The following is a 27,516-nucleotide window of genomic DNA, read 5'->3' on the forward strand; positions in this document are numbered from 1 at the left end:
GCGGGAAAGGGAGGAGGGTGTCAAATCTGGCCCCAGGGATCAATGAAGTCTGGTCTTACAGCAGTACTTTAAAATAATGTTCGCCTTCAATTCTGGCGCTGAGGGTCTTTTTAAAAAAATACACAGCTGTACAGTAATTTGTAAAAAGGGCACAGTTCTTCTTAATGTCAATAAGAGGGCTTTTGCTGCACAGAAACTAATGTTATCAGATTTAGGCGTATGGGGGATCAATATAGAGCAGAATAAATGAGGTATATTTCAGTCTACACACTTGTAATTAGAGAATTTCACATTATAAAGAGCAATAGTAAATTGTGTGAAGATTTAAAGTAATGGTGTCCATTTGCCACTCACAGAGTTGTAAGGCTTGTTCAAATAAAGTCGCAGTGAGGCAGCAGCTGTATACAAGGCTTCAACAGAAGGTAGACTAATGGCCATAAAGCCAAATCTAAGGAGCCTGAATTAAATGTCTCTTAGTGAAAGAAAAAAAAAGCAAGTTGCTGACTACTTACAAGCTGCCACGTGGGATGCCGTTAGGAGTACTGAGCTTATATTACCATGAAAATCGGGTTGCTAACCAGTATATTCACCTCTCCCAGTGTGCTTGGTAGTCCGGTGGCTCAAGGAGATGGTCCTGCAGTAATCAGGCGTAATTCCGCTAGTGAAGGCTTAACTGCGTGTGCCGGTGTAGGCCGCGACCGCGGCCTTTCCTGTAAAGTGGTCTGGAGCTCCCAAGCGGTTGTTGTTTGCGGCTGTAAATTTCTGCAAAAACGAGCAAGAAACAGTGCCGGGTGACTGTATTAGCTGCCCTAGATATGTTTTGGGCAATTTCGCTGTATTTAGCAGGTTATATGAGCTAAAATATCACTTTTGTGGCCAGAGCTCTGTCTCCACACGTCCTACCAGTTGAGCTGCCGGCTCCGCCCCCAAAACAAGGGAAAGATTTAAAACTAATGGACTCATATAGGCCTATTTCCCTTTTAAATGTGGACTATAAAATTCTAACACATATTTTGGCTAATAGACTTCAAATGGTTATAGGCTCTCTCATTCATCCGGACCAAACAGGATTTATTAAAGGAAGGACATTAGTAAATAATATTTGGAAATTGTGATAAATCACTGTGAAGTAGCAGGGAAGGCGGGACACGCAAAAGGCCTTTGATTCCTTGATATGGGATCACATGTTTAAGTCTATCAGGAATTTTGGAATCGTAGGTAATTTTTTTAACATTTTATTATTACTTTATCCCCCCCTTTGGTAGCCTTAGTTATTAATTCAACTATATCAGATAAATTTACCCTAAAGCGCGGGACAAGACAAGGGTGTCCTATTTCTCTTCTTTTTAATTTGTCCTTAGAACCATTAGCTATATACTTTAGGGAGAACCTGGAGGGAATTGATATTTAAGAAAATATAGAGAAATGGATGAAGCTACCCCTATCGCTGTCAGGTAGAATACACCTAATTAAGATGGTTTTGTTGCCCAGATTTCTTTACATTTTCCAGGCTTTACCACTTATATATTTAAAGAACTCTCTCTTTTTAATAGTAAAACACAATTTATTTGGAAAAACAAAAAGCCCAGGATAGCTATCAAACGTATGTTTGCGGGAAAAAAGGATTTAGGACTGGCTATAACAGATTTTGAATCTTACAACATAGTTGCAAATATGAAGTATGTCCTAGACTGGTTCCTTGAGAGAGGGCATTTTTCTATTCACGACTTAGAAGAGGCCCTGGTCGCCCCTTTTTCATTAAAAGCCCTTGTACATATGCCCAAGAGAAATAAAAAACGATTAATGGTAATAGAACAACCTATTCGGGTGTGACGCAAATTTTGTATAAAAATAGGTGTTAACTATAGGGTTTCTCCCTTTCTGACCATTAGAGGGAATCCTGAATTTGTTGAAGGTTTTGAATCTGCAAGGCTTGGTCAAGCGTGGGGATTAGATACTTGGTCCAATTAATTAATAGGGAAGATAACAGTATTAAAACGTTTGATGAATGTAAGTCTGAATTCCGAATTGCTAATTATCAATTTTTTTTCATATTTACAACTTCGGCATTATGTCGAACAATGTTTGAGACTGAAGGACTTAGATTGGAATAATGAATCTGAAACGGATAACAGTACTATTTCGGCTAGGGAAAGTTTCTATTTCACCTACGTACAGGTTTTTACTATTTGCACAGGAACAAAGCAATTTTAGATATCTTAAGTTAAAATGGAGTGAGTTTTGTGTAAATCAGAGTGAGGTGTAGTTAACGATGAGTTCTTTGTTTAGGAATACCAAGGCTATGACGGGGTAATACTATAGGGAGCAGCAAGTGAAGATGTTGTATCAAATTTTTATCACCCCTAAAATTATCTTATATTGGATTAAGGAAGGGGATAAACCAGTATGTACTAGGTGTAAATTTAGTTCGGCAGATATGGTCTATTTGTTTTGGTCTTGCCCAATTATCCAAAGATTTTGTGGTAAAATTTCATTCTGGGCCACTAAAACTTTAAACCAATTTATACGTTTAAATAGTCAGAATGTCTTTTTTTTTTTTTTTTTTAAACATTTGTTTATTTCCAAGCACAAAGTACAATTTAACAAATACAGATTTGTCGCATAGGTAGATTTCTTTTTTAATAACCAAGGAGGAAGTGGGTGGAAATAATATTATTAACTATTAAGTTATTTTACTGGGTAGGAAAATTATTTTGAGAAACTGGCAGTCTCATAAAGAACCTAAACTTTCAGAACTTAAAGGGACCCATAACACCTGTCTGCTAAAACTTCTTAAAACTAACTTATGAGCAAAAGAACCCCCAAGAAAACATGGATGTCTATGTGTTTTTTCAGCTTACCCCAACCTGTTCAAATAAAGAATTTCAATTACAATGGTGATCCAGAGCTTGATACTGATATGTATGCTACCATATTGTAACGCACGTTGCCACACAGCAGACTGAGTCACGTGAGGTGCACGGCATATTATTCTTATATATGCTTAGAGGAAACACATCTGATTCTGCAGTGCTCTCTCTGTGTCCAATGAGAAAGTTGTACACAGTTACTTATGTCAAAAGTTGTATTGTGCAAAACGGTCTTAAAGACTTCCTAAACAAATCTGATAAATATATATCTTAAAATGCAATCATTTCTGTGGTTAGTTTACAATTATAAACATATAATCTGGCTCCCTCTCTTCCGGTCTCTCCTCAGAGCATTCATACATACACGCTCAGGACAGGAAGTTTAAAACCTGTGTGTACACTAAAAGGATTTTTTTTACTCATTCCACAATGTTAATTCATATTTTCCATCTGGATATTTTTTTCTATTTCAGAATATTTGTATTTGTTTTTTTATTATTTAGTGTCCGTTTTAATACAGCCAAGCCCCAGTTTGTGAAAAGTTATAAATTTGTTGCACTGCTTCCTGCTCGCTCTCAGATTCACTTGTTCTTTTGATCTCTGCACTCACTGTGCATGCTACGGGGGAAGGGGCAAAGATATTACAGCTGAAGTGTGAATTGCTCCGGACAGATCTAAGCCCGTGCACAGCTATTTGTTTTAGAACTCCTTAGGCTCTACCTCTGCTTTGTGTCTGTGACAGATGAAAATAAATCACTGCAGTGGCAGCAAACAGGTAAAAAAAAAAAAAAGGAGTAGGGCTGCTTTTTTACAGTGTAATTACATAAATAGTAGAATCTGGTTCCCCCTTGAATATTAACCAATATAATATTTACAATTCAAAATTAAATTTAAAACACTTCATTTAAAAAGTATTTTACTTCAGATGAGATTTTTTTTGCATTGAGGGAGCAGTTGGAAATTGCATGGACATACAAAAAACATAGTAAGTTGCACATTTAAAGTAAATATTTTTTCTCTTGTAAGATGTATTGAGTCCACGGATTCATCCATACTTGTGGGATATTCTCCTTCCCTACAGGAAGTGGCAAAGAGAGCACCCACAGCAGAGCTGTCTATATAGCTCCTCCCTTAGCTCCACCCCCCACTCATTCTCTTTGCCTACTCTAAGTAATAGGAAGGGCAGAGTGAGTGTGGTGACAAAAATGTTAGTTTTTATTTTTTCAAGCAAAAGTTTGTTAATTTAAATGGTACCGATGTGTACTATTTACTCTCTGGCAGAAAAGGGATGAAGATTTCTGCAAGGAGGATGATGATCTTAGCACTTTGTAACTAAGATCCACTGCTGTTCTCACAAGGCCTGAAGAGTACAGGAAAACTTCAGTTGGGGGAACAGTTTGCAAGCTAAACTGCATTGAGGTATGTTCAGTCTATTTTTTTCTAGACAGGCTGTGATTATTCTAGAAAGGCTGGCAATATCCCCATGAGGGAAGGGTAAGCTTTATTCAGACACTTAGTAGGAATCCTAGCTTGCATAAAGGGCTCATTAGTTATTGGTGACACTGATAGGAAAAAACGTTTTTGTTTTTTTAATTAAAAAAATGCAAATATAACGTTTTTTGAGGGACTTTAAGGGGTCATTGTGGCTTGGTTAAGGGTTATTAACCCACATGGCTAGTTTAGGAAACACTCTGTTGTGTTTCTTTTAGGCCCCATAACATCGAGTGAGGTGGGAGGGGCCTATTTTCGCGCCTCAGTTGCGCAGTTTCTTTTCCTCAGAGACATCCAGCTACTTCTCCAGAGGTTCCTACTGTGTTTGAGGGCTGTAAAGAGTTTTTTTCCCCCACAAATCGTTTATAAAGGGCAGGTAGGCGCCACAGCAGAGCTATGGCAAGGTGCTGAACGTTTTTTTACCGGCTTTTGAAGTTGTCAATCCGGTTTTTACATTAAGGGGTTAATTTTTTTTTGCATAGCTGTGCAAAGTTACTAAGGCTTTATGATGCTACTGTAAAAATTTCATTGAGTTTACTGCTTTTTTACACTGTTTTGCAGAGTTTGTGCAGCTTTTTTTCTCTTAAAGGCACAGTAACATTTTTTTCTAAGTGTTATTTGCTTTGATTAAAGTGTTTTCCAAGCTTGCTTGTTACATTACTAGCATGTTTAACATGTCTGATACTAAGGAAAATCCTTATTCAATGTGTTTAGAAGCCATTGTGGAACCCCCTCTTAGAATGTGTCCCACTTGCACCGATATGTCTATAAATTATAAAGAGCAAATTTTAGCACTTAAAAATATTGCAATAGATGATTCTCAGACAGAAGGAAATGAGGGTTTAACATCTAGCTCTCCCCAAGTGTCACAACCAGTAACGTCCGAACAAGTGACGCTTAGTACCTCTAGTGCTTCAAATTCATTTACTTTACAAGACATGGCCACAGTTATGAATACAACCCTCACAGAGGTTTTATCCAAACTGCCTGGTTTACAAGGAAAGCGTGACAGCTCTGGGTTAAGAACAAATGCTGAGCCGCCTGACGCTTTAGTAGCCGTATCCGATATACCCTCACAATGTTCTGAAGTAGGGGTAAGGGATTTGTTATCTGAGGGAGAAATTTCTGATTCAGGAAATACGCTCCCTCAGACAGATTCTGATATGACGGCCTTTAAATTTAAGCTTGAACACCTCCGCTTATTGCTCAGGGAGGTATTAGCGACTCTAAATGATTGTGACCCTATAGTGGTCCCAGAGAAATTGTGTAAAATGGACAAATACTTAGAGGTTCCTGTTTACACTGATTTTTTTACAGTCCCTAAGAGGATTGTGAATATTGTTACTAAGGAGTGGGATAGACCAGGTATTCCGTTTGCTCCCCCTCCTGTTTTTAAGAAAATGTTTCCCATATCCGACACCATGCGGGACTCGTGGCAGACGGTCCCTAAGGTGGAGGGAGCTATTTCTACTCTGTCTAAGCGTACAACTATACCTATCGAAGACAGTTGTGCTTTCAAAGATCCTATGGATAAAAAATTAGAGGGTCTCCTGAAGAAAATTTTTGTTCATCAAGGTTTTCTTCTCCAACCTATTGCGTGCATTGTTCCTGTAACTACTGCAGCTGCTTTCTGGTTCGAGGCTCTAGAAGAGGCTCTTCAGATGGAGACTCCATTAGAGGATATTATGGATAGAATTAAGGCCCTTAAGTTGGCTAATTCATTCATTACAGATGCCGCTTTCCAACTGGCTAAATTAGCGGCAAAGAATTCAGGTTTTGCCAATTTAGCATGCAGGGCGTTATGGCTTAAGTCCTGGTCTGCTGATGTGTCATCAAAAATCTAAACTTTTGAACATTCCTTTCAAAGGAAAGACACTATTCGGGCCTGAACTGAAAGAGATTATTTCAGACATCACTGGAGGGAAAGGCCATGCCCTCCCTCAGGATAAAACAAATAAAATGAGGACCAAACAAAATAATTTTCATTCCTTTCGGAACTTTAAGGGTGGTCCCGCTTCAGCTTCCTCTGCTGCAAAGCAAGACTGGAATTTTGCCCAATCCAAGTCAGTCTGGAGACCTAACCAGGCTTGGAACAAGGGTAAACAGGCCAAGAAGCCTGCAGCTGCCTCTAAAACAGCTGCAGGCTTCTTTTTACAAAATTCTAAACAAATTCCTCAGAGTACCATCATTCAAGATGGAGACTATTCGGACTATTCTACCAATGATCCAGAAGGGTCAATATATGACTACCGTGGACTTAAAGGATGCCTATCTACACATTCCTATTCACAGAGATCATCATCAATTCCTCAGATTTGCCTTTCTGGACAGGCATTACCAGTTCGTGGACCTTCCCTTCGGGTTGGCCACGGCTCCCAGAATTTTCTCAAAAGCGCTCGGGTCCCTTTTGGCGGTGCTAAGGCCGCGGGGCATAGCAGTGGCGCCTTATCTAGATGACATCTTAATTCAGGCGTCGACTTACCAACTAGCCAAGTCTCACACGGACATCTTGTTGGCTTTTCTGAAATCTCACGGGTGGAAGGTGAACATAAAAAAAAAGTTCTCTCTTCCCTCTCACAAGAGTTTCCTTCCTAGGGACTCTGATAGACTCGGTAGAAAAGAAAATATTTCTGACGCAGGTCAGAAAATCAAAACTCTTAACCACTTGCCAAGCTCTTCATTCCATTCCTCGGCCATCAGTGGCTCAGTGTATGGAGGTAATCGGACTCATGGTAGCGGCAATGGACATAGTTCCTTTTTCCCGTCTACACCTCAGACCACTGCAACTATGCATGCTCAAACAGTGGAATGGGGATTATGCAGATGTATCTCCTCAACTGCATCTGAACCAGGAGACCAGAGATTCTCTTCTCTGGTGGTTGTCTCAGGACCACCTGTCTCAGGGAATGTGTTTCCGCAGGCCAGAGTGGCTCATAGTAACGACAGATGCCAGCCTGCTAGGCTGGGGTGCAGTCTGGAACTCCCTGAAAGCACAGGGCTTATGGTCTCAGGAGGAAACTCTCCTCCCGATAAACATTCTAGAACTGAGAGCGATATTCAACGCTCAGCTTGCTGCGGCCAAATTCATCAGATTTCAGTCGGACAAAATCACAACTGTAGCTTATATCAATCATCAAGGAGGAACACGGAGTTCTCTAGCGATGATGGAGGTAACCAAAATAATCCGATGGGCACAGGATCACTCTTGCCATCTCTCAGCAATCCATATCCCAGGAGTAGAGAACTGGGAGGCGGATCTCCTAAGTCGTCAGACTTTTCATCCGGGGGAGTGGGAGCTCCATCCGGAGGTATTTGCCCAGCTGACCCAGCTATGGGGCACACCAGAATCGGATCTGATGGCGTCCCGTCAGAATGCCAAACTTCCTCGTTACGGGTCCAGGTCCCGGGATCCCCAGGCAGTACTGATAGATGCTCTAGCAGTGCCCTGGTCCTTCAATCTGGCCTATGTATTTCCACCGTTTCCTCTCCTCCCACGTCTGGTTGCCAGAATCAAGCAGGAGAGAGCTTCAGTGATTCTGATAGCACCTGCGTGGCCACGCAGGACTTGGTATGCAGACCTAGTGGACATGTCATCGGTTCCACCATGGACTCTGCCAATGAGGCAGGACCTTCTAATCCAAGGTCCATTCATGCATCCAAATCTAATTTCTCTGCTTCTGACTGCTTGGAGATTGAACGCCTGATTCTATCAAAGCGTGGTTTCTCTGAGTCGGTCATTGATACCCTGATTCAAGCTAGAAAGCCTGTCACCAGGAAGATTTATCATAAGATTTGGCGCAAATATTTTTATTGGTGTGAATCCAAGGGTTACTCATGGAGTAAGATTAGGATTCCTAGAATATTGTCCTTTCTCCAAGAAGGATTGGAGAAGGGATTATCAGCTAGTTCCTTAAAAGGACAAATATCTGCTTTGTCTATTCTTTTACACAAATGTCTGGCAGATGTCCCAGACATTCAAGCATTTAGTCAGGCCTTGGTCAGGATCAAGCCTGTATTTAAACCTGTTGCTCCACCATGGAGCCTAAACTTAGTTCTTAAAGTTCTTCAAGGGGTTCCGTTTGAACCTATGCATTCCATAGATATTAAGCTTCTATCTTGGAAAGTTTTGTTTTTAGTAGCTATCTCTTCGACTCGAAGAGTTTCTGAGTTATCTGCTTTACAGTGCGACTCACCTTACCTTGTTTTCCATGCAGATAAGGTGGTTTTGCGTACCAAACCTAGGTTTCTTCCTAAGGTTGTTTCTAATAGGAATATCAATCAGGAGATTGCTGTTCCTTCACTGTGTCATAATCCTTCATCAAAGAAGGAACGTCTGTTGCACAATCTTGATGTGGTTCGTGCTTTAAAGTTCTACTTACAAGCAACTAAAGATTTCCGTCAAACATCTTCATTGTTTATTCTGGTAAACGGAGAGGTCAAAAGGCTACGGCTACCTCTCTTTCCTTTTGGCTGAAAAGCATCATCCGTTTGGCTTATGAGACTGCTGGACAGCAGTCTCCTGAAAGAATTACTGCTCATTCTACTAGAGCAGTGGCTTCCACATGGGATTTTAAAAATGAGGCTTCTGTTGAACAGATTTGTAAGGCGGCGACTTGGTCTTCGCTTTATACTTTTTCCAAAGTCGATACTTTTGCTTCTTCGGAGGCTATTTTTGGGAGAAAAATTCTACATGCAGCGGTGCCTTCCATTTAAGGTCCCTGTCTTGTCCTTCCCTTCATCCGTGTCCTAAAGCTTTGGTATTGGTATCCCACAAGTATGGATGAATCCGTGGACTCGATACATCTTACAAGAGAAAACATCATTTATGCTTACCTGATAAATTTATTTCTCTTGTGATGTATCGAGTCCACGGCCCGCCCTGTTTATTAAGACAGGCAATATATTTTTATTTAAAAAACTTCAGTCACCACTGCACCCTATAGTTTCTCCTTTTTCTTCCTAGCCTTCGGTCGAATGACTGGAGGGTGGAGCTAAGGGAGGAGCTATATAGATAGCTCTGCTGTGGGTGCTCTCTTTGCCACTTCCTGTAGGGAAGGAGAATATCCCACAAGTATGGATGAATCCGTGGACTCGATACATCACAAGAGAAATAAATTTATCAGGTAAGCATAAATTATGTTTTTGTTTATGTACAATGCTTTATATTTTTGTTAATTCCATGTTTTACAAAGCTAATAATGGCACAGATAGGCACTTTGGCAGAACTGATGATTGCTTATTTCCGATTATAAGTTGTATGAGCTTATAGTATCATGTATCTACACTGGCCCTTTTATTTTGAATAATATGTTGAAAACTAATGCATTTCCACAGAGTACACTTTTCTCAACAGACACTGCAGCACATGCTCTGCATCTGCATCACAGTGAGTATTTTATCTAAGCAAACATAAATAACAGAATAATATGCTGTGCGCATCACATGACTGCTGTGTGTACAATATGGCGGCATACATAGCAGCATGAATCTCTGGATCAACACTATAATTTAAATCACTCTACTTGAATTGTTTGCGGTAAGCTGAACAGCCAGCATAGACATCTATGTTTAGTTGTTTTTTATTATTATTTAGTAGAAGTTAGTTTTAAGAAATTTTAGTAGGTGTTATGGTTCCCTTTAAGAGTGGAATATTGTATCAGATGTTCTTAGAACAAGTTTCAATACAGATGGAAACTAATAATAATAATAATAATAATAATAATAATAATAATATTCTTCTTTGCAAAATGGGGGCAGTATATTAAATCACTACACATTAATGTCCAGAAATTAGCCATTCTTCCTTTTAAAAACTCAGTCTTTATATTAGAATCCAATTTAAGGGGCGAATGGCTGTATCCCAGAGCTGATGAGTAGAGAGGGGGGGGGGGGGAGGAACCTATTTTAATTTAATATACTCAAACCTGATGGAGGGGGTTCCCATTTTTTTTTCTTCTTTATTTGATGTTACACATTTTGGTTTATTACAGAGTGGAGTTAAAATGGAAAATCCCAACAAAATGGTGGTGAGAGACAGAAATCTATGTTTACAATCGAGAGGTTGTATCTTAAGGCTTGTTTTTTTATATGTGGTACTTAATTTTTCTGCTGTTGTATCCAGATTGATTTGCTGGGATCAAAAAACAAACAAACAAAAAAACAATGGGAGCTGCGATGTTGTAACTTAGGTTACCTTTTCTGCTGTGAACAATTCTAACAGGAATGGAAAAGCTCACAATTTCAGAATGGACTTACAGGAAAAGGGGACAAAATAAATAATAAAAGTATATTGGAGCCTTTTTTGTGTTTAATGTCCCTTTAAATACAAAAATAAATATAAAGCCACATTTTACAATACTCTGCAGCTGGTATAACAAGTAATTGGTAACATATAAAGGACCTATAATCCAGGGGTTGAAAAACCTGTTAGAACTGTTAGGCCTACTTTTTGGAGCCAGACAGTGGTATATTTATATAGCTATATGGAGTATAACCCAAAAAGTTAAGAGCCAGGTATAACATTCCAGGAGCCAGTGGCTCCAACGCTCCTAGATTTGTCAAGCCCTGCAATAAACACAGTAGCTAATAAAACATTATGTAATTAGGACATTAAAATAAGCAAGGGGGGGGGGGGAACTTCCGGGATGCAGCCATGACAGATCGCACATTTCCACTCTGCTCTAGCCTTTCCATCATTTATGCTTTCAATAATATCCCAGACGGGTCATCTATTTACTACATAGCCTGATTCCTTCAACGCTACAGATCCTGCTTTAGATGAGCGTATTAATTTTCAGATGGCCATGACTTTGATTGACCGGTGTACATTCTAAGGTTGAGGCCTTTTATCCACCCCCCGGCGAGGTCCATTCGGGCCTTGTCGTTAGGCAGCACGCTGTACTGAATTCAAAGCTCCTAACCTCTAGTCTGCCTGACTACAGATCTTCACGAAAGACTATGGCTTGTGCTACGGATATTCTGAGGGACCTGACTCGTTTGCTAGCGCAACATCATGCTGCATTTGAATCCATCCTACACAAAGCATTACCCAATGCAGTTCCCCAGTGGGAGCCTGCATTGGTAGAGCGGCAGAACGCTGACAATCTCAATGGCAGTCTAGAACACTGGTGCCCGCGACCTAATGGACTGTTGAGGCACTCAAAAAGTACTGGTTCCCAGCAAAGTGGAGGATGGAGCTACACAGCTCGACGACAGCGTGACTTGTTATATCGCTCAGCCAGGCGGTTGCGTTTCTGGTGTACTGACGAGTCAACTAACCTCTACATTGAAGCTGAGGGTCCAGAGGCGGCTTATGAGGGTGATCTAACCTGGAACATTGTGCGCAAGCAGCCGGAAGCAATACATTGTCCTCAGGTTTCTATATTGCCTAGCATCCTTCTTCATACAGCACCACAACATTTGCAATGGGACCCTGGAGGTCTGACTTGGGCTGCAATCTTTCCAGTGGAAACGGAGGCTGGTGAAAGCTGGTCAGCTTTTATTCTACGGCAGTTACCTACAAAGTATACTTCTAGAGGGAATCTAGCAGGAGACGATGCCCAAACCACTGATCCTATACAGCTGAGAGCAGCGAAAATTAACAAACACCCTTCTTACCGAGTGTCCGCTCCCATGTAGTTTAGCTGCACTTTGGCTGGGACTACGGCGGAACGCATTGGTTTGTTCCTTGTGACTACTACAGTAAGAGTATTGGTGATTTATTATCTGCACCCGCATATTATTGATACACCTGGACTTGAGCACTGACGTTATTCTGCTCTTTGGAGTCCTTTTTCTGTTTATTATTGTGAGCATGATTGGGGTTGCTGAAGAAAACTACCAGACTTATAGAACAAAACATCCCTTAGTTGATGAGGTTATGTCCAGTGACTGATAGTTAGTATCCTAAATAAGATTTTAATATGAAGGTGGCAACCGAGTTAGTGTGGTTATGTTTCCCTAGTTATAATAGTATGTATACCAGAATTTCATGTAAGACCACTTTGGGATTCTAAGGTGAACCTTTTAAAGCTTCAATGTCTATGGCACATTAATTGTTTTTAGTAAGATCTTGTGTACTGCTTAATGTCTACCATCATCCATTTATTTATATATAGTATTCTCTGCTCTATATGATATGATGTCTTATTATAGCATATTACTATATCATATATCTACACAGTTACTGCCTTTAAGGCTACTTTTTCACACATTTCCTCGCTAAGAGATGCCATAATCCCTCTCATTGTATTTACAGAGATGTCAAGTTCAGTAACACAGTAGGAGCCTATCATTTAGGCATTGCGCCTTAAAGTTATTGTACCCTGTATCCTATGTATATTGATACTGAAGTCTCATTTGAGCAATGTGTACACTTGAAACATACATATCACCACTAAGAACTATTTGTCTAATAGTTGCAGGTTCCTTGAACTACTTATGATTTATTCAATGAAAACCTTGTGATTTTATAACAGTGCCTCCTGCCTATATGGGGACGCCAAGCTCAGTAACATAGTGGGAACTAGTTCACTTGAGTAATCTGTTTATTTGTAATGTCCATATCATTACCTAAGGTCCCTTTTATCCACTACTTGCAGGCCTTCCGCACTACTTATGACCTATTTATTACTTAATAATATATACAGTTCCATGTCCACTTCTTAAGAGTTGTTTTACTTATATACTCCTTTATTGCTTCTTTCTAGAAAGCGTATTCAGCCTCCTTTCCAGTTATGCCCTAAAATATATTATAACCTTTGAATTCCCCCTACACCTATAATGTTTTAGCAAACTACGTTAAGGTGGTGTCTTGTTGCCAGCGGCCGGGATAGCGGGATATCTTTTTTTTTTTTTTTTTTACTTTAGTTTTTGCTAACCATATATAAAATCCCAATGGAGGTGGATATTTACTTTGGAACAAGTTTTAGGCATGATCTCTTACTGTTCAGACTTTGGCTGATTAGTATGTAACTCATACTTTATTTGATAATGAGGACTTTTCTTATGTGGCAACCTTACCTTTAACTCCCTCTTATTCTTTAAATTTTTACGACATATATAGCTATAATCTCCTAGTTTTTAAGTAGCTTCACCTCCGGTTTAGTATATTACTATTATATTCCAAGTATATGTCAGGCAGAGTTCTATTTACATGAGAGACAAAATCAACATAGATGCATACTTTTTTCAACTTCTATTAGCACTTCATTCTCCTTATCTGGAATTATTATTTGGACATCAATTGGGGAATGAGGTTAGGTGATTGTAGTTAAAATTTAACCTTTATTGGTTTGATTAAAAAAACAGAACACAACAACATAAAGTTTTAAAAACACAAAAGAATTTGGACCTGTAGAACGTGTTGTCTAACCACTCCTTGGTGGTATAAGTATTGTAATAGTATACCCCTTGTCCCTTAGTAGAGAAACACTGAGATACATTATGTTTATGCAACAATTCAGCTACAAAGTATAACGCATTGGAGTTTTTTGGATAATATTCCACACAACATGGTGGTGTAACTAAGCTTCAGTATAACAAATCTAGCGCACATTATCAAGATTCAAATTTCTACTATTCCCCGTGAGTGATATCAAGTCACTGAGTGAACCAACAGACTGAAAATCAGTGTGTGTTAGCTGTTACTTACTATCAGAATAAAAACCAAATACAAGTAAGATTGCAGTTACAAGACAATCTAAACACAACTAAAATACTGCATTCAATAGCAACCTGTATTTTAATTATATATAAGTGTGATACGAGTGATTCTTATTGAATTAAAGAATATTTAGAGTAACAGACCTGAGACATCTTATTATAAAAATTATTAGGTATCAGACATAATTACCCAAAATGTGGAACCTCACCTAACAATCCAATATTATCTTTGATAATAACCACCTAAATAAGATATCTATCATAAATCTTTGTCAACATAAACAAAGATTTTAGGCGAGTTTATTGCACATTGGACGGTATGAGCCACTGACAAAAGACATTGTGTGACAATAAGTATTATTATATACAATTGTGGTTACTGTATCCACATCTATCTCTATACATTTGTTCTTTAGTCAGAGTGTAAATACCCTGATAGTAAAATAACTATCATTGTCAGTAAAACTATAATAAAGAGGAGGATAAAACGACTCTATTTAACTGATCTGATACAACTGTAAGCACTTAACTGACCTTTGAGCAATTTTGATACTTCTAAGAATAAGTTATAACCTAACTATGCAAATTTTGCCGACTCTGTGATACCAATTCAGAACAATCACTTGACCAATCTACCCTCTCAGGAGACATTAAAATTCTATCTCCATATTTATCACACCACAATTCAAATCTAACTCAGTGTTTCTCTACTAAGGGACAAGGGGTATACTATTACAATACTTATACCACCAAGGAGTGGTTAGACAACACGTTCTACAGGTCCAAATTCTTTTGTGTTTTTAAAACTTCATGTTGTTGTGTTCTGTTTTTTTAATCAAACCAATAAAGGTTAAATTTTAACTACAATCACCTAACCTCATTCCCCAATTGATGTCCAAATAATAATTCCAGATAAGGAGAAGGAAGTGCTAATAGATGCATACTTTTTTCAACTTCTATGTTGATTTTGTCTCTCAAGTTAATTCATGCATAAGCACTCAAGCTAAAGGAAATTAATCCATTGATACTGGCATCTCCTCTACACTAGTGTAGTGCTGTTGCACCTTTTTGTTCCAAAGAGTTCTATTTACAATCTTTTAAAGTTCTACTACCCTGTTAAAATGTTAATTCTAACTATAGTATTAAAACGTAAAAAGCAAGAGGTTCTTCACTTAGGGTCCATGAGCCCTTTCGCTTTATGATTTACCCGCCTTATATTATGCTTACTACAACTTTGTGGTCCAAGAGTGGCCACTCAAATCCTTTGGTGGGTATACAGTTTGGGCAGAACTTATTGCATGGATTGACAGTATAATTTGTTATCTCATCATACTGTGTAACTCTCTAATCTGTTTTGGCAGCTTACCATGTAATAATTTATTTTCTCTTATATGTATGTTTTGATAACTAATAATTGTTTGTTTTGAAAAGAACCTCAACAAAAAAAATTAAAAAAAGTAGCCAATCACCTCTTGTCTAGTTTTATTTGAGTTATTTTTATCAAGGACCCGAAAGGTACAGCCTATTGTGAGCTCTACTACGTTATGTATATAGTAGTGCACAGCACAGGCAGAATGAGAAGAGGATGGATGAACTGAAAGGTACAGCCTATTGTGAGCTCTAGCACGTTATGTATATAGTAGTGCACAGCACAGGCAGAATGAGAAGAGGATGGATGAACTGAAAGTATAGCCTATTGTGAGCTCTAGCACGTTATGTATATAGTAGTGCACAGCACAGGCAGAATGAGAAGAGGATGGATGAACTGAAAAGGTACAGCCTATTGTGAGCTCTACCACGTTATGTATATAGTAGTACACAGCACAGGCAGAATGAGAAGAGGATGAATGAACTGAAAGGTACAGCCTATTCTGAGCTCTACTACGTTATGTATATAGTAGTGCACAGAACAGGCAGAATGAGAAGAGGATGGATGAACTGAAAAAGTACAGCCTATTGTGAGCTCTACCACGTTATGTATATAGTAGTGCACAGCACAGGCAGAATGAGAAGAGGATGGATGAACTGAAAGTATAGCCTATTGTGAGCTCTACCACGTTATGTATATAGTAGTACACAGCACAGGCAGAATGAGAAGAGGATGAATGAACTGAAAAAGTACAGCCTATTGTGAGCTCTAGCACGTTATGTATATAGTAGTGCACAGCACAGGCAGAATGAACTATGCATGTGCAGCACGTCAGTAGGGAAAGCCTTTCCTGCATCACAAACAGTGGGTGAATGTTACTATATACATAGCAATCCTGATTACTTCTAGTAATGGATGAAACACAGGAATGCCATTTTTCCATTAAAATTAGTGTTTACATTATTGTTTAGTGATAATTATATAAATTTATATGACACTTAGTAATTCTCTTTAACCCCTTCACTGCTAAGCATATTTTGCTGCTTACATGATAATAGTATTGTAAGGCATATTTTAGTGAACGAGCCACACAAATTACCCGTATTGTGCCGAATATAAGCCGCACCTGATTATAGGCCGCACCCTTAAAGTTTGGTGCCATTTTGAAGAAATTTAATTTTAAAGAAAATATGCACATTAGTTGCACAAGCTTTAATGTTTGCAAGTGAGTGAGACCTGGATTCCCAAATGTGCAAGCAATGAGGGCCAATGCAGGGTGCTAGCTCCCAGGGGATCCTTTTCCACTTTCCCAAGAGTATAGAATATAGCAAAGGAAAGATGCTGTCTCCTTAGCACTGTAATTTCAAATGTGAAAAAAAACCTTTATTCAGCCATTACAGCTTTAATGGTTGAATAAAGGCTTTTTTTCACATTTGAAATCATCAGCACTAAGGAGTACAGCATGTTTCCTTTGTTTTATTTTAACATATTGTATTAAAGCAATTTTTTATTTATTTTAGCAGGTATGATGTGAGGGCAAAAAAAACAAAACTGTTTCTTACCAGAAAATATCAGTATCGCAACTGACTCACATGTCCCTTGTGCTCTGCCCACTTCCTCCCTCCTCATTCATTTGTCTGTTCTCAGCATTACTGCATCTTCACAGCGGTGACTAATGCATATGAGTGTCCTGCCAAACCTACCAACTATCGTCCCTCTCGCAAAACCACCCAACTCCGGCGGACTACATTACCCATAAGGCCACAGGGTGCACCGGAAGTTCGGCCATACTGCGCATGTACGATTTAGCCGAAAAGCACCCGATTATATATAGGCATATAGGCCGCACTGCAAATTTAAAGCTACAGATCAAGGGAAAAAAGTGCGGCCTATATGCGGAACAATACGGTATATATGGTTTTCAGAAAACCCAGCATATTCAGAATATACCATTATTATATTTTATTGCTTGTGAGAGCTGCAACAAAAAAAATGAAGAAAAATAAATTATATTCAAGATTTTTGTAAAGAATATTGGAAATGACCAGGTGACCACTGGTGTTACTGTGATCACCTTACTACATTGTCACCAAGCGTAGCCAAATGTGAAATAGGAGCCCATATGTGCTTTTGGGGGTTGTAATATCAACTAGAGAGACCCCTTTGTACCAGTACAGAAATAAATGAACTTTTTTTGCAAGCTGATCACCGTTACAACCGTAATGACCTGGCTAGACAGACACAAATAATATTTTTATTTGAGAGGGACTCGTCAATTATTAAAAAAAACTTTATTAGTAGGCATTGACATTTGGATGCTTTATTAGCATCCATATGTGGAAGAAGGCGGCCGCTCATGGCAGTCTCTTTTCGGAGCCGGATTTCTTCTTGTGAAAGTGCAACATACTAAGATCTGTGCAAATCCAGATCTAACACTAACAAAACATCCAAGTGACCATGCCTACTTAGGGATCTCTAGATATAACACTTTTTATGAAGTATATAAAGTCCCATTCCCAAACAAAATGACTAATATCTAAGCCATACTCACCGCAACTGTCATTAGGAATGGGTGCCAGGAGAAGAGAGCTGGAAAAGAAGATACAAGGAATTGTAAGAATAAAAACAGAGTTCCATGGCTTGGATGGCGCAAATTGTGGTGTGGGCGAGTGCAATATGTATGCATAATTTATATGCTCCCTGAGTGGCACTGAATAAACAGGCATGGACGTTATTCTAGCTTTTGTTCTGTCTCAGCTGAGTGCGTCTCTCTCTTTTCTTATTTATGCAAAATTACCCTTGGGTCTCCTTAAGAGTAAAAGGGGAAACCAGACGTAAACTCCTAGCACACATGTCCCTAGAGAGATGCAACTGCAACTCACTGACGAGGCCCACAGAAGGCCGAAACGTACGTCTGGGTTATGTTGTTTTTCTTCTACAGAGAAGAATTGCCTGGTATTTCGGTGATGGACTGTCATTGGGCAGGGTCAGACTGATATGCTACAGGATACGTAAATAGATTATTCATTAATTTAGTGAATCAATGTAGTGTAGTAATTTAACTATAAGAATAAAACAGTTGTCAAATTACAGGGGGGGGGGGGGGAGTTTAGGATCTGATTGGTCCATTTGTATTTTAAATGAGTCTCCATGAAAATAGCACTTTATGCCTGAGGAAACGGCACATAGACGCTGAGAAACGTGTTGCATTGGTGCATTTGTTAAAGCCATATTTTAATATTGTCACTATTTTTGTTTTTATAGCATTGTGTCTTTCATTAAAAGTGTATTGGTTTTTACTTTTTGGAGTCTTTTTATCACTTGACAAGCCCATTCATAAGGAGATTGCCAAGCACAGTGAGCGGGGACACTGATACCCCAGCATTCTTATGTAGCACATAATGTATACTCATTTCCTTAACACATTGGTGGGAGGTTTTGTCACAGCTGTCTGCACCAAGAAGCGCCCTTTGTTTGTTGTCTTATCTAGAGTTTTTATCCTGTTCGAAGGATTTGGGCATACTTTATGCCTTCATGGGACACTGAACCCCAATTTTTTTTGTGTGTGATTCAGATAAAGCATGCAATTTTAAGCAACTTTCTAATTTACTCCTATTATCATTTTTTCTTAATTCTCTTGGTATCTTTATTTGAAATGCAAGAATGTAAGTTTAGATGCCGGCCCATTTTTGGTGAACAACCTGGGTTGTTCTTGCCGATTGGTGGATAAATTCACCCACCAATAAACAAGCTCTGTCCAAGGTACTGAACCAAAAAAAAAAAAGCTTAGATGCCTTCTTTTTCAAATAAAGATAGCAAGAGAACGAAGATAATAGGAGTAAATTAGAAAGTTGCACGCTTTATCTGAATCACAAAATAAAAAATGTGGGTTCAGTGTCCCTTTCACAAATTGTGAATGTAAATGCCACAATTTTAAGATAAGGAGTTTGTTTATATTGTTCACACTAGGGGGCGCCCTTCTTTTGTTCTTTGTGTATAACACTGGCATTTGGCTGACCATGAATGCTACCTTCACCTGGCTGAATCAGTACCCTGCTAGTGGTAACTAGTGAGTTTATAACACTTCCACAACTATAATATAAAAGCTTTTTGTCAACCTGTCCTCAGGCCTCACTAACGGGTAACATTTTCAGAATGTCTGAACTGGAGCATAGATGAAATAAGCAGCCGATTAGTAAACATGGCTATTAATTTGCTCTCACCCAAGGTGATCCTGAAAATCTGGCCTGTTAGGGAGGTCTAATGACAAGTTTGAAAACCACAGATATAAAATTTAAATTATATATAGATCTGTTCTTAAATTTTGGGACGGGCTCCTAGATTTTAAGCAAAATGGTCAAGTTCTGGAATTTTTTTTTAATGGAAAAGTAAATTTTGCTAAGTATTTTCATTATTTTGCCCACTTTTTCTGTAAATTATGTGTGGAGCAGATTCATTTCAGGGGCTCATTTATATATGCCCCAGTTGGATAAAGCAAAGGAGATAACAAAAAAAATACCCTAGGTTATTCAAAGTGTATGTTCATGGACTGCAAAAAAGTTTAAGCCAAACCCCCTCAAAAAAAACACCTCTTTAAATATAGGATAACTTTATTTTGTTTCTAGTCCAGGGCTAATTAAAGCTTCTAGACCCACACTTGATACTCACATGTTCCAGGCCTTGACACATAGGTCACGTACACTGTGAGTGTCACAGCGGTGAGATGCGCAGTAGCTCCTGAGAGGACACGAAGCGTTTTATTTACAAGGGTGTCGCTGTCTGTGTTCAGAGACATGATTATGTGGCCTGTCAGGAAAAAGAAAAAACGACTTTAGCGCAGAACTTGACAAATGTTGGGAAACAAGGACTCGTGGTTTCTATAATTATGTGTCTCACTCCAGACTTTATTTTACATTAAACACTAAAAATAAATAAATAGACTCATTGCCTCCTAAAGCTAAAATGTACGGTTGGCTCCATAGTATTTAAAGTGATGGTAAATCCTAGCGTTTTTGAAACTGCAAATAAAGGGGACTTTTAGTCATGAAGTATAAAACAAAAACAACAACAAAAAACTTAATACTGAAAGTTGCTTTATTTGCCAGCAGTGTATGTTGTGCTGAGCGCCTCAGGCCACCCACAGTAAAAAGATATTTTATTATTGAGGTGATGTTAGCCAATAGCATGCTAGCCACCTGGCATAATGCCGATAGGCCCGCACACCTATTGGCTAAGGGGTGGAAACTTCACCTCATTCAAAAAATAGTATTCAGCTGTGGGAGGCCTGAGGTGCTCAGCACAACATACGCTGCTGGCACATAAAGGAACTTTCAGCACGAGTGTATTTTATACTTTATTTGTTGCTCTGGTAAAGCCTAGCGTTTCAAAAACACTAGGATTTACCATTACTTTAAATACATCTGTCAACCCCCTGTTTTAAAGGGACACTGAACCAAACTTTGTTTCTTTCGTGATTCAGATAGAGCATGCAATTTTAAGCAACTTTCTAATTTACTCCTATTATCAAATTTTCTTAATTCTCTTGGTATCTTTATTTGAAAAGCAAGAATGTAAGTTTAGATGCCGGCCTATTTTTGGTAAACTAACTGGGTTGTCCTTGCTGATTGGACAGTACCAATAAACAAGTGCTGTCCATGGTACTGAACCAAAAATTTGCTGGCTCCTTAGCTTAGATGCCTTCTTTTTCAAATAAAGATAGCAAGAGAACGAAGAAAAAATGATAAATAGGAGTAAATTAGAAAGTTGCTTAAAATTGCATGCTCTATCTGAATCATGAAAGAAAAAAAAATTGGGTTCAGTGTCCCTTTAATGTACACAATGTGAGCAATATCATCACCCGTCAGCCTGTAGACTGTAAGTACTCCAGAGCGGAACCCTCTTCTCCTCCTGTACATAGTCCGTTATGTTTTTGACATTGTATATCCCTATCTCTGTACCCAGCGCTATGGAATTTTGTAGCGCTAAACAAATAAAGGCTATCAATAATATTCGTATTATTAATAATTACAGATCCTAATTAATGAGAACACTGTAGAGGATGTTCTATCATTCTTATGGAAGGGCAGCATTTGAAAGTGTTGATTTGTTTCCCTGGAAAACAAAAACTTGAAGTAAAAACTGTGAACATTTAAATTGAAAGGAATACATCAGTATTTATGTTAAATTGGTTGATCGGTATTTCCTGCTAATGTTCATTGGCTGATGTAAAGCAGGGATGGGCTAGTAAACATGATCTTTTAAAAACACAAATACAAACACGGAATGACATCATGACCCTAATATAATAAGATTAGCGAAGAGAAGGGAGAGAGGTGACATAATCAAAACCTTCATGTATATTAATGTATTTAATAAATCAGAGCATTGCAGCATTTTAATTTAAAAATAAAAAATCTGTTGACACAAACGATGCTTCTTGCTGCCTGTGTATGTGTATTGTTAGGTGTTTATCCTTTTCATCTTACCACAAACCCCTTCTCTCTCGGGTAAAGTCTTCCCTTCGCTCTTCTAGGCTCCTATCTCACCTATCTACTAGTTTTTTGCTTTCCCTTGCAGGACCTCTGCAGCCCTTATTTTATATCTCCCTGGTTCCTTGCCACTCATCACTTAGCAGTTCCCTTTACATGTTTTCCCACCTCTTGTGTATTTCACTGCTCATCTCATTTGTAGACTCTTTCCAAATTTTGCTCAACCAAGCAAGTGAAAATCTCTTGCAGTTTTTCTCTCCCCTCCTCCTGTCCTACACAGTACCACTTACTGATCTAGAGTACCTTACCCCCCTCCTGTACCTGTACCTTGCAGTACCACTCACTCATCTGGAGTACCTAACCCCCCCCGTTCCTGTACCCTGCAGTACCACTCACTCATCTGCAGTACCTAACCCCCCGTTCCTGTACCCTGCAGTACCACTCACTCATCTGGAGTACCTAACCCCCCCCGTTCCTGTACCCTGCAGTACCACTCACTCATCTGCAGTACCTAACCCCCCGTTCCTGTACCCTGCAGTACCACTCACTCATCTGCAGTACCTAACCCCCCGTTCCTGTACCCTGCAGTACCACTCACTCATCTGGAGTACCTAACCCCCCCATTCCTGTACCCTGCAGTACCACTCACTCATCTGGAGTACCTAACCCCCCGTTCCTGTACCCTGCAGTACCACTCACTCATCTGGAGTACCTAACCCCCGTGTTCCTGTACCCTGCAGTACCACTCACTCATCTGGAGTACCTTACCCCCCCCCCATTCCTGTACCCTGCAGTACCACTCACTCATCTGGAGTACCTTACCCCCTGTTCCTGTACCTTGCAGTACCACTCACTCATCTGGAGTACCTTACCCCCCCCCCCATTCCTGTACCCTGCAATACCACTCACTGATCTAGAGTACCTACCTAATTTATTTGCATTGGTGGACCAGTCCAGTCCCTTAAAGTGTCACTCGTTAACAGTGAGATTCCCTCCTCCTTTTCTCTTACAGTACCACCCACATTTAGTCACTTAGGGCACGATAATCTAAAGGTCTCTGATATATCGAATTCTATCCCTCACATTACTAATGACATGCAGCGACTTACTGCTCTTCCTTACAATAATACCCACATGCACTGACATATCCCTCTTTACCTCACACCTGCGTGCATTGCCTGTGTTTGATTGGTATGTTAAGGGAGAGGGCTCCCTTAACATACCAATCAAACGCAGTGACTTAACCCTCTCCTTTACAACAGGGCTCAACAAATGTATTCAAAATCTAGGAGCCAGAAATGTTTGAAAATATAAATATTTTATTATATCTTTTCATGTGACAACACTGAAGAAATGACACTTTGCTACAATGTAAAGTAGTGAGTGTACAGCCTGTATAACAGTGTAAATTTGCTGTCCCCTCAAAATAACTCAACACACAGCCATTAATGTCTAAAACATTGGCAACAAAAGTGAGTACACCCCTAAGTGGAAATGTCCAAATTGGGCCCAAAGTGTCAATATTTTGTGTGGCTAACATTTTCCAGCACTGCCTTAACCCTCTTGGGCATGGAGTACACCAGAGCTTCACAGGTTGCCACTGGAGTCCTATTCCACTCCTCCATGACGACATCACAGAGCTGGTGGATGTTCGAGACCTTGCGCTCCCCCAACTTCCGTTTGAGAATGCCCCACAGATGCTCAATAGGGTTTAGGTCTGGAGACATGCTTGGCCAGTTCATCACCTTTACACTCATCTTCTGTAGCAATGCAGTGGTCGTCTTGGAGGTGTGTTTGGGGTCGTTATGTTGGAATACAGCACTGCGGCCCAGTGTCCGAAGGGAAAGGATCATGCTCTGCTTCAGTATGTCACAGTACATGTTGGCATTCATGGTTCCCTCAATGAACTGTAGCTCCCCAGTACCGACAGCACTCATGCAGGCCCAGACCATGACACTCCCACCACCATGCTTGACTGTAGGCAAGACACACTTTTCTTTGTACTCCTAACCTGGATGCCACCACACACGCTTGACACCATCTGAACCAAATAAGTTTATCTTGGTCTCATCGGACCACAGGATATGGTTCTAGTAATCCATGTCATTAGTCTGCTTGTCTTCAGAAAACTGTTTGCAGGCTTTCTTGTGCATCATCTTTAGAAGAGGCTTCCTTCTGGGACGACAGCCATGCAGACCAATTTGTTGCAGTGTGCGGCGTATGGTCTGAGCACTGACAGGCTGACCCCCCACCCCTTCAACCTCTGCAGCAATGCTGGCAGCACTCATACGTCTATTTCCCAAAGGCAACCTCTGGATATGACTCTGAGCACGTGCACTCAACTGCTTTGGTCGACCATGGCGAGGTCTGTTCCGAGTGGAACCTGTCCTGTGAAACCGCTGTATGTTCTTGCCCACCGTGCTGCAGCTCAGTTTCAGGGTATTAACAATCTTCTTATAGCCTAGGCCATCTTTATGTAGAGCAACAATTCTTTTTTTCAGATCCTCAGAGAGTTCTTTGCCATGAGGTGCCATGTTAAACTTCCAGTGACCAGTATGAGAAAGTGTGAGAGCGATAACACAAAATTTAACACACCTGCTCCCCATTCACACCTGAGACCTTGTAACACTAACAAGTCACATGACACCGGGGAGGGAAAATGGCTAATTGGGCCCAATTTGGACATTTCCACTTAGTGGTATACTCACTTTTGTTGCCAACGGTTTAGACATTAATGGCTGTGTGTTGAGTTATTTTGAGGGGACAGCAAATTTACACTGTTACACAGGCTGTACACTCACTACTTTACATTGTAGCAAAGTGTCATTTCTTCAGTGTTGTCACATGAAAAGATATAATAAAATATTTACAAAAATGTGAGGGGTGAACTCACTATTTTAAGGAGCAAGTAGCCCCCTGTTGCCTGGGGTTGTCAAACATAACAACTTACCCCTCTCCCTGGCAAAACCAAGCAGTCACTTGCCCCTCTCCCTTGCAATACCACCCACAAGCAGTCACTTGCCCCTCTCCCTTGCAATACCACTCACAAGCAGTCACTTGCCCCTCTCCCTTGCAATACCACTCACAAGCAGTCACTTGCCCCTCTCCCTTGCAATACCACTCACAAGCAGTCACTTGCCCCTCTCCCTTGCAATACCACCCACAAGCAGTCACTTGCCCCTCTCCCTTGCAATACCACCCACAAGCAGTCACTTGCCCCTCTCCCTTGCAATACCACCCACAAGCAGTCACTTGCCCCTCTCCCTTGCAATACCACCCACAAGCAGTCACTTGCCCCTCTCCCTTGCAATACCACCCACAAGCAGTCACTTGCCCCTCTCCCTTGCAATACCACCCACAAGCAGTCACTTGCCCCTCTCCCTTGCAATACCACCCACAAGCAGTCACTTGCCCCTCTCCCTTGCAATACCACCCACAAGCAGTCACTTGCCCCTCTCCCTTGCAATACCACCCACAAGCAGTCACTTGCCCCTCTCCCTTGCAATACCACTCACAAGCAGTCACTTGCCCCTCTCCCTTGCAATACCACTCACAAGCAGTCACTTGCCCCTCTCCCTTGCAATACCACCCACAAGCAGTCACTTGCGCCTCTCCCTTGCAATACCACCCACAAGCAGTCACTTGCCCCCTCCCTTGCAATACCACCCACAAGCAGTCACTTGCCCCTCTACCTTACAATACCACCCACAAGCAGTGACTTACCCCTCTCCCTTACAATAACACTCACAAGCAGTAACTGTCACTTACCCCTCTCCCTTACAATACAACCACTCACAAGCAGTGACTTACCCCTCTCCCTTACAATACAACCACTCACAAGCAGTGACTTACCCCTCTCCCTTACAATACAACCACTCACAAGCAGTGACTTACCCCTCTCCCTTACAATACAACCACCCACAAGCAGTGACTTACCCCTCTCCCTTGCAATACCACTCACAAGCAGTCACTTGCCCCTCTCCCTTGCAATACCACTCACAAGCAGTCACTTGCCCCTCTCCCTTGCAATACCACTCACAAGCAGTCACTTGCCCCTCTCCCTTGCAATACCACCCACAAGCAGTCACTTGCCCCCCTCCCTTGCAATACCACCCACAAGCAGTCACTTGCCCCCCTCCCTTGCAATACCACCCACAGTCACTTGCCCCTCTCCCTTGCAATACCACCCACAAGCAGTCACTTGCCCCTCTCCCTTGCAATACCACCCACAAGCAGTCACTTGCCCCTCTCCTTTGCAATACCACCCACAAGCAGTCACTTGCCCCTCTCCCTTGCAATACCACCCACAAGCAGTCACTTGCCCCTCTCCCTTGCAATACCACCCACAAGCAGTCACTTGCCCCTCTCCCTTACAATACCACCCACAAGCAGTCACTTGCCCCTCTCCCTTGCAATACCACCCACAAGCAGTCACATGCCCCTCTCCCTTGCAATACCACCCACAAGCAGTCACTTGCCCCTCTCCCTTGCAATACCACCCACAAGCAGTGACTTGTCCCTCTCCCTTGCAATACCACCCACAAGCAGTCACTTGCCCCTCTCCTTTGCAATACCACCCACAAGCAGTGACTTGCCCCTCTCCCTTACAATACCACTCACAAGCAGTGACTTGCCCCTCTCCCTTACAATACCACTCACAAGCAGTGACTTGCCCCTCTACCTTACAATACCACCCACAAGCAGTAACTGTCACTTACCCCTCTCCCTTACAATACAACCACTCACAAGCAGTGACTTACCCCTCTCCCTTACAATACAACCACTCACAAGCAGTGACTTACCCCTCTCCCTTACAATACCACTCACAAGCAGTGACTTACCCCTCTCCCTTACAATACCACTCACAAGCAGTGACTTACCCCTCTCCCTTACAATACAACCACTCACACGCAGTGACTTACAATACAACCACTCACAAGCAGTGACTTACCCCTCTCCCTTACAATACAACCACTCACAAGCAGTGACTTACCTCTCTCCCTTACAATACCACCCACAAGCAGTGACTTACCCCTCTACCTTGTTACAATACCACTTACAAGCAGTGACTTACCCCTCTCCCTTACAATACAACCACTCACAAGCAGTGACTTACCCCTCTCCCTTACAATACAACCACTCACAAGCAGTGACTTACCCCTCTCCCTTACAATACAACCACTCACAAGCAGTGACTTACCCCTCTCCCTTACAATACAACCACTCACAAGCAGTGACTTACCCCTCTCCCTTACAATACCACCCACAAGCAGTGACTTACCCCTCTACCTTGTTACAATACCACTTACAAGCAGTGACTTACCCCTCTCCCTTACAATACAACCACTCACAAGCAGTGACTTACCCCTCTCCCTTACAATACAACCACTCACAAGCAGTGACTTACCCCTCTCCCTTACAATACAACCACTCACAAGCAGTGACTTACCCCTCTCCCTTACAATACAACCACTCACAAGCAGTGACTTACCCCTCTCCCTTACAATACAACCACTCACAAGCAGTGACTTACCCCTCTCCCTTACAATACAACCACTCACAAGCAGTGACTTACCCCTCTCCCTTACAATACAACCACTCACAAGCAGTGACTTACCCCTCTCCCTTACAATAC

The 27,516-nt window shown here is 40.8% G+C and overlaps 1 protein-coding gene across 3 annotated transcripts in view; it reads right to left on the reverse strand.

The window, feature by feature from the left end:
• Nucleotides 1–27,516, reverse strand: part of LOC128666488 (transmembrane reductase CYB561D2) — a 44,609-nt gene that overhangs the window by 16,313 nt on the left and 780 nt on the right. For 2 of the 3 annotated variants that reach the window (XM_053721112.1, XM_053721113.1), the window contains exons 2-3: nucleotides 20,062–20,199; nucleotides 17,945–17,982 (exon numbers count right to left, since the gene is read on the reverse strand). In XM_053721112.1, coding sequence (XP_053577087.1) covers nucleotides 17,945–17,982; nucleotides 20,062–20,188 — 165 coding nt within the window. In that variant the 5' untranslated portion in view covers nucleotides 20,189–20,199. Of the gene's footprint in view, nucleotides 1–17,944; nucleotides 17,983–20,061; nucleotides 20,200–25,649; nucleotides 25,664–27,516 lie in introns of those variants that run through there. The other variant, XM_053721114.1, reaches the window with a different exon arrangement.

The sequence above is a fragment of the Bombina bombina genome, chromosome 7, assembly GCF_027579735.1.
Source record: "Bombina bombina isolate aBomBom1 chromosome 7, aBomBom1.pri, whole genome shotgun sequence".
Lineage (NCBI taxonomy): Eukaryota > Metazoa > Chordata > Amphibia > Anura > Bombinatoridae > Bombina > Bombina bombina.